General features: G+C 50.4%; 1 protein-coding gene across 1 annotated transcript in view; it reads right to left on the reverse strand.

Annotated features, from left to right (window-relative positions):
• The window catches only part of lrba (LPS-responsive vesicle trafficking, beach and anchor containing), a 178324-nt gene that overhangs the window by 146082 nt on the left and 19254 nt on the right, over window positions 1–12988 (reverse strand). The window contains exons 2-9 of the mRNA XM_067249692.1: window positions 10907–11138; window positions 8845–8945; window positions 6824–6919; window positions 5822–5943; window positions 4232–4358; window positions 3247–3366; window positions 1865–2011; window positions 1405–1602 (exon numbers count right to left, since the gene is read on the reverse strand). Coding sequence (XP_067105793.1) covers window positions 1405–1602; window positions 1865–2011; window positions 3247–3366; window positions 4232–4358; window positions 5822–5943; window positions 6824–6919; window positions 8845–8945; window positions 10907–11138 — 1143 coding nt within the window. The remainder of the gene's footprint in view (window positions 1–1404; window positions 1603–1864; window positions 2012–3246; window positions 3367–4231; window positions 4359–5821; window positions 5944–6823; window positions 6920–8844; window positions 8946–10906; window positions 11139–12988) is intronic.

A 12988-nucleotide genomic window follows, 5' to 3' on the forward strand; every position in this document is an offset into this window, starting at 1 on the left:
GAAGGAGATGGAGCAAGGAGAAAGAGAGAGATACGTCAAGAGAGCAAAAATAGAACATGACTTGAAACATGAAAGACTGAAAGAGAATAAAAGAGTGAAATAAAAATACACCGAGAAATATACAGTTCTGAATATAGAGAGAAAATCGAGAATGAGAGAGAGAGAGTAGAGAACGAGAGACAGACAGTGGGGAGAGTGGCACAGCTGGAAGACGAGGGAGGAGAAGGGGGGAGGGGTGGAACAGGTGTCACCTGACTACACCTGACTAGAATACATTATGGTTGATTAGCAATGCCTCAATAGTTGTCACCTTCAGTTAAGTGAGGAAATATTTGGAGCAGTGCATTACCTGCAGCGTGCTCTTCTAGTGCCGAGGAAATCTGGGATGTGTTTATGTTGTCACAATCAGTAGATCAGCTATCGCATTATGTGATTTGTTCACGTATTCTATCCTGTTAGTCATTCACATATTGTATTCTTACTCTGATCAATGCCAGATAAAGGGTGTGAACAAAAGGTTTCCAGCCAGAGCTTGAAGGAAACCAGGCGTCGGGTCCAGAAAACTATAAATGTGAGCAAATGTGAGCAAATGGACATTAGTGGCTTTAGGGCCCCTCATAAAGACCTTGGGGCCGGGGGGGTTCGAGGGCCATGCTGAGTATAGCAACTGACCCTTTTAGTCCTCTTTCCTGTCATGGGATCCTTTCGGAAACACTGTGTCAGTAGGCCCTATTACATGGAGATTTTCGCAAATCCCAGTCTTTATGGCGGCTTTGTTTGTTTACACTGAACCAAACGAAGGCGATATAATATGCCGCCGTGTGTGATTTGAGATAGCATGCCGGCGTTCCGGAAGGAGAGACGTGACGTGGGCGCCCTGCGTGTGAAGTCCCGTCATGTTCCAGAAAAGACCGACAGAACGTGTCATTGACAACAATGTACCAGTGTATTACCTGCAGGGGGAGACTGTAAGGCTAGTGGACCAGTGTATTACCTGCAGGGGGAGACTGTAAGGCTAGTGGACCAGTGTATTACCTGCAGGGGGAGAATGTAAGGCTAGTGGACCAGTGTATTACCTGCAGGGGGAGAATGTAAGGCTAGTGGACCAGTGTATTACCTGCAGGGGGAGAATGTAAGGCTAGTGGACCAGTGTATTACCTGCAGGGGGAGACTGTAAGGCTAGTGGACCAGTGTATTACCTGCAGGGGGAGAATGTAAGGCTAGTGGACCAGTGTATTACCTGCAGGGGGAGACTGTAAGGCTAGTGGACCAGTGTATTACCTGCAGGGGGAGAATGTAAGGCTAGTGGACCAGTGTATTACCTGCAGGGGGAGACTGTAAGGCTAGTGGACCAGTGTATTACCTGCAGGGGGAGACTGTAAGGCTAGTGGACCAGTGTATTACCTGCAGCATGAGTGCATGGGGCGAGTGCACAAAGATGGAGGTGTTGTCTTTGGGGGAGGACTCGAGGCAGAGCTGGGCGTCGGTGGCGCGGGGGTTGTAGGTGAAGGCGATGCTGGCCGCCAGCTTGCCGTCGTACAGCAGCGTCTTGTGGTGTTCGGCGAACAGCAGGTCGCTCTCTGCCTTGTACTTGAACGTGCCCTGGGGAGATCGGAGCGAGGGCGAGGGGAAGGAGAGGTGAGAGGGAGGGCAAGGGGAAGTGAGATGGAGGGAACAGAGAAGGAGAGGCAGAAGAAAGAGATCTTTTATGATCATCAATGGGATATTTGAGTTAGATTTGTACCACAGAGGCATGGTCGTTTGATCACAAAGACTCCTGTGCTTCACTTGCCGCGACTATACTGTACTATACTATCAACAATATCAACTGTACCACAACTCTACTAGCATTGCTAGGGCGTACCTTGTAGCCTGGGCCCAGCTGGTAGATGGCCAGGATCTGGGCAGCGCTGAGGGCCTCTCCAAACAGGTAGACTGCCCCCATCTGGCCACAGAACACACGGTTGGCATCGGCGGTCTCCGACGAGCCCAGGAAACACTTGTCGAACGTCTGAGGGGGTGAGGCAGAGATAGAGAGGGAAGGGGGAGGGAGAGAAATAAAGAGAGGAAGAAAAGAGAGATAGAGAAAGACAAAAAAAAGACCAAAGGAGAAAGAGAGAAAAAATGAGAGAAAAAGGAGTCAGGAGGCAAAAGAGAGAAAGAAAAATAAACATTAATATCGACCACAGTGGCGAAACAAAAACAACCCCGGTCAGGCCACAGAAGACGTTCAGCATGGAGGTCTCCCCTCTCCTCTGAGAGGCTCTGGAAGAGGGGTGGTGGAGGAGGGCTCGTTACCACGGAGGGGAGACGTCTCCATCTCCTGCTGGGTTCTCCCGGTATACACCGGCCCTGCGCGCCACGAGCGGCAAGACCATGGTGTTATGGCGCGCTGACGCCTGCCCCTCAGAGCTGTCAGAGAGCGTGTTCTCCACACAAGGGAGAGGGATGTGACAGGAGCCATACTCCAGGGATGTGACAGACTGTGTGTGTGTGTGTGTGTGTCTGCTGCTGCATTCTGGTGAAAAGACGGAGCATGTTGCGTCACCCCCTAGCCCCTCTGTCAGCTGAGAAGGTGATTAAATGAAGCAGTGTAGTAGTGAGAGAGAGCGAGAGACTTATTTATTAATTATTTCTAACGATTATTTGGCAACATTAATAATATACCAACTTGTGTGGTGTAGTTACACGTATGTATATTTTTAACTACCGTGTGTGTCTCTGTATGTGAGTGTATGAAATATAAGTATATATAAGTCCATGATTTATATTGATGAATATTTCACATTTGCTTTGGCAATATGAACAATTGATGTTTTCATGCCAATAAAGCCTTTTGAGAAAGAGAGAGAGAGAGCGATAGAGAGCGATAGAGAGACACACACACGTAGGGATAATAAGTCACCTTCCACAATCTAACCATGATCACATGGTGTAGGGCGAGATTGATAACTCTCATTCTTGAGGCGAGATTGTCGGTTAGGAAGTCACTCATTTGATTGTGGGTAACTGCTTTGAATATGACATCTTAATATAGAGAAATTACTGGAATTTAGGGGCAACAAGGGAATACGTGTGACAACTCAAACCGGTTCCGTTTAGTCTGGAGAGAAAAAAAAGATCTTGTGTGACCTGCTCAGAACTGGGTGTGTGGTCCTGGATGGAAGTCAGGTAGATGGCCGTGATGGAACGTTACCCCATTACCTGGGGTTACCATGGCAACATTGTGTGTGTGTGTGTACTTACGTCGCTGGTGTTGACAAGCCAGGTGATCTCTCCGTACGACGCCAGCTCTCCATTCACGTAGCAGCTGATCTCGCTGTTCTTCCAGCGGTTGTAGATGTGGACGATGGTCACCATGTACCACTGGGAAACACACACAAACACATCAGTCCTCTATTCTACAGACACGGCTGGTAATGTATTACTCTTGGTTCATTAATTTAACAGTAAGAGAATGAGAAAGGAGAGTGATCTATTTTTCCATCCTCTTTGACTAGGCTTTCAGCCTAGTTTCAGTTAGTACAGTAGTACCATCCTAGGGCTAGCCCACACAGCTATGCCCCTGGGGCTGGAATCCCACCTACTTCAGCTGAGATTTATAACCTAGCTCGGCGGAATCTAGAGAAACGGGTTATCATCCTTACCAGACACCTCTGGAGAGAATCTATACGGACTGGACTGGGCTAAATATAACATAGAAATAGAATAGAAAAATCCCACCCCAAAATGAGGGTGTCTATTGCTTTCCTGTGAGAGATGGGGCGGTTAGTGTGTAGCGAGTTGCACACAGGGGAGAGAGGAGGTTTTAAATTGGCTGTGGGTAACGTGGATGTAGGTGCTGCTGAAGGGGGCTTGGCTGGATGCACCAGGAGACTGACTGCAGAGTTATGAGATCATCCTCCTTCCCCTCCTTCATTCTTTATCCAGGCTTTGCAGGCCCCCGGGGGTGAAAAGATATGACTTTGACTCACCCTGCGAGGCCTGGTTTACTGGTGTGTGCATGTGTGTCTGTCTGTGTGTGTGTGTGTGTGTGTGTGTGTGTGTGTGTGTGTGTGTGTGTACATGTTATAATTCTATGAGAGTGTGAACTTGTGTCCTACATCGAGGTAACACAAGCGTTTTTAGGAGCGTTGGGTTTGTGTATGTGGGCTGTCCCACAGAGCAACTAGGCCAAGCCCCCCCCTTCCCTTCCCTACCCTCCCTCCCTCCCTTCCAACTGCCTTCCTACCTTCTGTGGTTTGAAGTCGTACTTCACGCAGTGCTGGAATCCCTTCCCTTTAGACTTTAACGAGGTCACAATCAAGCAGCCGCCCACAAAGTGTGCCGAATAGCCCAGGCCTTTGCTGGTGCGAAAACTAGAGAGGAGGAGAGAGGGAGAGAGAAACACACATTCTGTGTCAGACACGCACACACAATTGCACTTCAGTAAGTACAGCAGGCTCACTTTAACTCAAGGGCATGGTGTGTTGGGGAGTTGGGGAGTTGAGGGGTAGGAGAGGGGAGTCAAACGTCAATAAATCACACAAACATTTTTCTGGGTAGGGTTTGAAACAGCAGAGATAGTGAAAGACTCAATCATCAGTCAACTTCACAACAAATTCCCATTTGTGTCGTTACCGGCGTGCCAAGTCGAGGCCCCGGCCTGTGAGCCTGTGATTTACTGAACTAATCTGTTTTTAAAAGGGCACAGGCCTGAAGAGGAATTATACTACAGATTTCTCTACTGGTTGACTGACTGACTGACTGGCAGACTGGTGCTGTGTGTGGTTAATGACTGACTGACTGACTGGTTGGTTGGCAGACTGGTGCTGTGTGTGGCTAATTTATTTTAGAAGGCCCAAACACATCCTGGACACATGCATTAGGTTTTCTGACAGAAATTAATTATCGTCTGAAAATAGGACGATTAGAGGCCCTGATTTACTGGCCCTCCGAGCGAGAGCGAGAGCGAGAGAGAAAAGAGGGGATGGGGGGGTAAAGGGGAAGAGACAAAGGGAGAAAGCGAGAAAGCAAACAAGAGAAAAAAAAAAAAAATCCCAGGCCGGCAAAGCTGCTGGGCCCTTTTCTCTGTCTGATAACTGTTTGGAAACCTTCTCACATAGCACTTCATTTGACCCTTCAGTTGATCAGGCTCACCCCGCCCACTCTGACACACAGCCCCTTCTGCTGCGTTCAAAGCACCTGGGTGGCTCCCAACAGCCAGCGACATGGAGGAATTATTCATACCAAGCTACAGTACAGGTTCTGAGGAGAACAGTGTAGGAACGTGGAACTGCCATGTCAGCCATTTCCGGAAATTCCTCTTGGAAGAGGAACTTCCCACAGCTGCAGCAGCACTGACGTGTGGTCACAGGATACTCACTACAAAGCTCCTCAAGGCTACGACAATGTGGAAGCCACAGCAATAGATTTTCAAACAATGTCACTGAGAATACAGTCCAGCCCAAACAATGAGGGGGGGCTCTATCTTTGAGGAAGGTGAGATGACAGCAGGTCATCTAAGCATATCATGGTATCCAGACAGTATACTAGTAATGTATTCAGTTTCACATATGTATTTAGTTTTATCCAAGACGATGCACTAGTACAGGAGACACTGGTATACTATCTAAATACTTTACAAGTATAATAAAGAATCCAAACAGTATACTAGAATCTCAAAGTATGTAAAAAGAATACAGTAATAGAGCATTATGCATCCAGTTAGCATACTTGTACACTAAAGTATCCAGAAAGTATACAAGTATATCCAGATAGTATACTTGTATATTGTATTACTAGTTTCATAGTACATCCAGATAGTATCCAGGTTACCCACCAGTAGAGGTAAGGCTTGTCCTTGTCCACGTTGATGTTGTTGATGGGGTCCATGCGAAGCCATGTGTGGAAGGTGAAGCCACTCTGGTAGGGCCACTTGGCGATGGGGGGCAGAGCGATGGCCTGGGGGGAGGGGGGGGAGTACAACAGGGCTGGGTTATTGGGATAGAGAGGTGCGGGGGGGGGGGGGTCTTAGATGGGGGGGGTCTGAGACACATACGGCTAAAGGGAGCATATTTTGAAGTTTTGTAAGCTATGGATAAGCCTAGCTGGTATCATGTTGTTTATTTAGCTTGGTGTTTAGTGTGTGTGTGTTTTTGTGTGTGTGTGTGTGTGCATCCTCCCAGGGCTTCCTGCCTCTTTAGAGAGGAAGGCACAGGAAGGTGTGCAGCTTGTGTGCAGCATGCATACACACACACCCGCTTCCAATCACAGCCGTTCCCAGTCCTCAAGCCCACAGGGAGGACTCCTACACACCCTCACCACAGAGCTATATCACCATAGCGATGGGAGGGTGCAGAGCCAATGGAAATATGCACCCTTGCACAACCTGTGCAACACGAGTTGGAAGAGATGAACACAGGGAAGCGGTTCAAAGCTAAAGGCTAAAAGGTTACCAAGAGGTCACGGTTGAACACCTTATGAAGGCAGAACCCATGTGACCTCGCCATCCCGGAGCTTGTTCCCAGACGGCATCTAGAACACGGGACTCCACTACTCTCATGGAAAAACAAGAATTCCCTTGTGGGGGAGCGTGACTAATCAGCTGCATTTCAGGAAGAGAAGAGATGGTTCCCAGGGGACTTGTACTGCATGTTCCCCTTTCATAGACAAGATCACATGGGGTCGCTGGCTGGCTGACTGTAAGGCTGGTTGGATGACTGGCTGTCTGGCTAGATAATAAAGTAGTGGGTAAAGCACTGTATGGCTTACGTATTAGAACACATCAGGTGAGTGTGTATGTGTGTGTGTGTGTGTTTGTGGGTGTGTGTGTTGTACTCACGGCAGCACTCTTCCCCGGGAAGCTAAAGAAGGAGTCAGGTCCGTTCCTGTGAGCCATGCTCTTCAGCACAGACAGCAGCTTCACTGCATGTGGAGGCTGGGGGGAACACAAACACACACACACACACACAAGGGGGTGAGACAAACAAAACGCAACCTGACATTTCAAACAAACGCGCACACACCCACACAAACAAGCGTAATACACAGCTTGTGCCAACTTCCCTTCAACAGCATGTGAAGGTCCACCATTAGAGTTGTACCTGGTTTACCTGGTTTCTAAATGTATCTGTAATCATTATCAAAGCAGAGACTCCAGGGAGAGAACACAATCTGAAACAGCAGCGTCCGCGTACATTTTGTCTGTTGGTGTGTGTTTTTGTGTGTGCATGCGTGTCTATATGAGTGTGTGTTATGTCTGTGTGAGTGTGTGTGTCTGTGTGTGTGTGAGTGAGTGTGTGTGTGTGTGAGTGTGTGTGTGTGTGTGTGTGTGTGTGTGAGTGTGTGTGTCTGTGTGTGTGTGTGTGTGTGTGTGTGTGTGTGTGACGACACAGGCTGACTTCACAGCCCTTGAGGATAACCTCAAATGATCAAGCTCTGTGCAACTTGATCTCTGGTGTGGTTGTTAAAGCTGCACACGTTAATGATGAGGTCTGCACCAGGAGGGGCTTCAGTTCTGTTGAGGCTGCCGCAAACTTCTAAAAGTGCAATGTACTATTTATTGCATAGTATAGAGATGATAGGGAAGGGGGGAGAGAGGAGAGAGGCAAGAGGAAGAGAAATAAAGAGATATCATATTTCACATTGTGAGCAGATGGGTAGGGTAAGGGGGGGGTGTAACACAGAAGTACACCAGAAACTTGCCCTATTTCAATGACAACGCGACCGAGCACGATGATCAATGGGCTGTTTAATTCTCTCCTTCCTCAACTCTCTCTCTATCCCCCCCATCCCTCTCTCTATCCTCCCCATCCCTCTCTCTATCCCCCCATCCCTCTCTCTATCCTCCCCATCCCTCTCTCTATCCCCCCATCCCTCTCTCTATCCCCCCATCCCTCTCTCTATCCCCCCATCCCTCTCTCTATCCCCCCATCCCTCTCTCTATCCTCCCCATCCCTCTCTCTATCCCCCCCATCCCTCTCTCTATCCCCCCCATCCCTCTCTCTATCCCCCCATCCCTCTCTCTATCCCCCCATCCCTCTCTCTATCCCCCCATCCCTCTCTCTATCCTCCCCATCCCTCTCTCTATCCCCCCCATCCCTCTCTCTATCCCCCCCATCCCTCTCTCTATCCCCCCATCCCTCTCTCTATCCCCCCATCCCTCTCTCTATCCCCCCATCCCTCTCTCTATCCTCCCCATCCCTCTCTCTATCCCCCCATCCCTCTCTCTATCCCCCCATCCCTCTCTCTATCCCCCCATCCCTCTCTCTATCCCCCCCATCCCTCTCTCTATCCTCCCCATCCCTCTCTCTATCCCCCATCCCTCTCTCTATCCCCCCATCCCTCTCTCTATCCCCCCCATCCCTCTCTCTATCCCCCCCATCCCTCTCTCTATCCCCCCCATCCCTCTCTCTATCCCCCCATCCCTCTCTCTATCCCCCCATCCCTCTCTCTATCCCCCCCATCCCTCTCTCTATCCCCCCATCCCTCTCTCTATCCCCCCATCCCTCTCTCTATCCTTCACTGTGTTCAAACTGACGATTAGAAAAGGGCAAAAAAGAGAACTTCAGAAAAGACGCTTGCTTTGAGGCACCCCCATTAAAATACAGCTTATTATACATCAATAATGCAGTTGTGTATACTACACCCTCATAGGGTGGAGAAGTGTGTGTGTGTGTGTGTGTGTGTGTGTGTGTGTGTGTGTGTGTGTGTGTGTGTGTGTGTGTGTGAGAAACATCCTCCCTTGCTGGAGAGGGCAAAGAGCTGTGAAAAGGAAACCTGCTAAAGTGTTGCTAGCACATTCCACATGAGGTTACCAAACAAACATGGCGGGACTGTACGGTATGGGAAGTGCGGGCCTACCCATTGGCCGCTGTCGCCTTGCAGTTTACTGAAGAACAGCTTGAGCTCCTTCACTGTGATGCTGTAGCTGGCCAGCACCCCCAGCATATCCACCATCAGGTCTGGAAGAGACACACACAAACACACGACAAACATGTTAACATGAGAACTGGGATGCCCAGACTCCCTCTCTTTCACACACACAGGTCAAACTAGAAGAGGGCAGGGCAACTACAGTACAGGAATGCACACAGGGGTCAAACATGCCATATTCAGAGACGGCAATAAACTGACTAAGATTCCCCCCTCCACCCCATTCCCCCAGAGGTTAAAGGAATCCCCACTGGTTTGAAAACACGATACGACTGGATCAGTACAACGCCTGAGGTCCAGACATCAGCCAGAGGTGGAAAAAGGGAGGGAGTGCGGATGGAATGGATGGAGGGATGGAGGGAGCAAGAGGGGTGTAATCTAACAGACTAAACAGGTATTTTGGAGAGGATAAGTCTAAGTGCATGCTAATCTCCATAAGTAGGATTTGGGTGCCATGGCTCTCAGTGCGCAGGGATGATTTGAAGATCAGAGTTAACTCTCTGTCTGTGCCTGTCTGTCTCCCAGGCTGTCTGTCTCCCAGGCTGTCTGTCTCCCAGACTGTCTGTCTCCCAGGCTGTCTGTCTCCCAGACTGTCTGTCTGCCAGGCTGTCTGTCTGCCAGGCTGTCTGTCTCCCAGGCTGTCTGTCTCCCAGGCTGTCTGTCTGCCAGCCTGTCTGTCTGCCAGCCTGTCTGTCTGTCTGTCTGCCAGCCTGTCTGTCTGTCTGCCAGCCTGCGCCTGTCTGCCTGCCTGCGCCTGTCTGCCTGCCTGCGCCTGTCTGCCTTGCGCCCGTCTGCCTGCGCCCATCTGCCTGCGCCTGTCTGTCTGGAAGGTGCTCACTGAGGCTATTTCCGTCTCCGTAGAAACGGTTAGGATGGATCGCTGGTGGGGGGGACTGCTGAGTCATAGGCTGGTGGGGGCGAGCAAGGGATTAGAGGCTCCTTCTAATTGAAGGGAGAGAGAGAGTGAGAAAGAGAGAGGGAGGAAAAGAGAGAGAGAGGTAGGGAGAGGATAGGGGGTGTTGGACAGGTAAAGAGATCAGACTCGCTAGGACGGTACTCAGGGAGTCAGGTGGCTGAGCGGTTAGGGAATCGGGCTAGTAATCCGAAGGTTTCCAGTTCGATTCCCGGTCAAGCCAACTGACGTTGTGTCCTTGGGCAAGGCACTTCACCCTACTTGCCTCGGGGGAATGTCCCTGTACTTACTGTAAGTCGCTCTGGATAAGAGCGTCTGCTAAATGACTAAATGTAAATGTACTCCCACCAGAGAGGGGCCTCGTTCATGGAGTCTGAACAGTCTCTTCCCAGACGGGGTTGGGTTTCGGTTTGGGGAAGCCTGGCGAGAGTCCACTGAGGGGATCAAGTTGGGAAATGAACCATATGGATTTCGGATCCATAGCGTTCAGATTGGTCAAATTGTGCACAAATAGAAAATGGTTTCCGTGTGGATTCTGTGCAAGTCGAAGGGGTTAAGAGAGCTGGAGTCTCTCTCACTAAATATCTGATGTCACGGGGAGATGGAGAAGCCACAGCTGACGCGGACAGGTCTCTGCGTGAAACTGTCACCCCAGTCTCTCCAGCCCTTCATTACAATAATGACCTTTATGGTAAGAAATACCCAGATGGCTTTTAAATTGATATCATATATCAATGTGTCAGACCAAGCCAGGTACCCTGGAGGTGACCCTTAGGGTTCATCCGACAAGGACCTTAAGTCTGAAAACATCCAGACCCCAACCCAGACCCCCACCCCAACTCCCCGACCTCACCCCACCCCACCGAGATCCCCCATCCACACCCAGACCCTCCCACCCCGCCTCCCCGACCTCACCCCACCCCACCGAGATCCCCCATCAACACCCAGACCCCCCCACCCCGACTCCCCCGCCTCACCCCACCCCACCCAGACCCCCCCACCCCGACTCCCCCACCTCACCCCACCCCACCGAGATCCCCCATCCCCACCCAGACCCCCCCCACCCCTTAGACGTACCTGCGATCATGCTGTCTGCGCAGGCCACGCGCTCCAGCACCAGCCTGATGAGGGCGGTGTCGGTGCAGGCCTGGAGGTTCCTCACGCTCTTCTTCAGCACGGCGGTGAAGATGCTCCACACCTCCGCCTGGCAGGTGGCCTGGCACTTGTCCAGCAGCTCCACCATGCACACCACGCTCTCTGTCTCCTGGATGATGAAGTTCATCTCCAGGTCGAACGGGCCCCCGACCAACTGAGGAGGGAAGGGGGCGAGGGAGAAGGAGGGGTAGAGAGAGGGGGAGAGGGAGCAGGAGGGGTAGAGAGAGGGGGAGAGGGAGCAGGAGGGGGAGAGAGAGGGGGAGAGGGAGCAGGAGGGGTAGAGAGAGGGGGAGAGGGAGCAGGAGGGGGAGAGAGAGGGGGAGAGGGAGCAGGAGGGGTAGAGAGAGGGGGAGAGGGAGCAGGACGGGTAGAGAGAGGGGGAGAGGGAGCAGGAGGGGGAGAGAGAGGGGGAGAGGGAGCAGGAGGGGTAGAGAGAGGGGGAGACGGAGCAAGAGGGGTAGAGAGAGGGGGAGAGGGAGCAGGAGGGGTAGAGAGAGGGGGAGAGGGAGCAGGAGGGGTAGAGAGAGGGGGAGAGGGAGCAGGAGGGGTAGAGAGAGGGGGAGAGGGAGCAGGAGGTGTGTAGAGGGAGGGGGAGGAAGGGATGGGGGGCAGGAGGAGGAGAGAGGAGGTAAAGGAGAGAGGGAAAGGGGAAGAAAAGAGATACATTATTAGTTTCTGTTTATCTAGGGTAATCAGATAAGTTTATCTAGGGTAAAGTTGCTTAGCTCAATAAAGTTTGACAGCCAAACAAACAAACCCCAGGGCTCCTCCTCTCGTCACCATATTTGACACGGGTTCCTATGACACCATCTTGTACATTGCCAATGAATGACAAGATTGCCGGTGGGCGACGGCCAATAAAAGCTGCCGTATTCATGAACATCTGCTCATGTGGTTGAATGTGGATGACTGGATTAGAGGTTGGGGGGGTGAAACTGACGCTAGGAACCGTCTCGCTGCGCTTAATGCTTTGGCTCGTTTTAGGAGTGGGGTTATGTTCTGGGCAGGCGGACCTAGACCCGAGGCCTGGTAGTCTGGACTGAACCTCATCTTTCACATCATCTAGACAGCACACCAGTCAACTAGGCCAACCCACAGATTGTGTTCACAGCAGTAGACAAACAACAACAGAACTGGCTTTGAAGAAAATAGGAAATTTAAATGGAAACTCATATGCAACTATATTCTTAACTAACTCGTATTCAACAAAATAAATGTCAGTCTGATCATTCAGTTAAAAGGATTTGGGCTTGTTTTCATACAGTACATAACCAGGTTTGATATTTCAAAGCTGGCTGTTTTCTGAATGTTGTTCCTGTCATCTCAGCCTGGTGGATGAACAAGGCAGCCCTGGTGCTCAGCTGGTCTAGTCTTCCTCAATGAAAACATATTCAGCCTCATAAACACGATTATCGCTATTTCTGTACCTTTAGAAGCTTTCCTGGAATTGAAGTGTTATCTACAGAAGGTGTGTGTGTGTTAAGCAGGGCGGCAGAGTGGACCAATTGCAAATGAATAATGTTCTTTGTGTCCATAAATAAATTGTACAACCCATAAATGTCACGATTCGTCACCAAGTAATAGTTCTGAGGACATTTTTATTATTGAACCCTCCCTAATAGAAAGCGATAAGGGAAAATAACAATGCAGATGTCAAAACTAATATCAAGAAGGTGAGCCGGTGGCGTTTAATCGAAAGAAGCAACCGGAGGAAAAAAAGAGCGATAGCCACTATTGGGCTGCCAGGCAGGCTGGGAAAACAATTGGATCAAGACCTGGAAATGGTGTAAATCCTCGAGGCTCTTCTGATGGAAACTGTCCCATTAAAATGACAGAGGGTGGATTAACTCTGTGTGTGTGTGTAGGGGGGATGGCCCATCGTAGCTCTCATGGACTAACAAGGATGGAGATAAAAGTTATGATAAGTGTGACTGTCTGTCTGCCCTCCCACCATCATTAACCCCCATCCCATCCGTGCGTGCGTTGACCAATCAGAGGATCACC

This window comes from Osmerus mordax, chromosome 14 (assembly GCF_038355195.1).
Source record: "Osmerus mordax isolate fOsmMor3 chromosome 14, fOsmMor3.pri, whole genome shotgun sequence".
NCBI classification, from domain to species: domain Eukaryota; kingdom Metazoa; phylum Chordata; class Actinopteri; order Osmeriformes; family Osmeridae; genus Osmerus; species Osmerus mordax.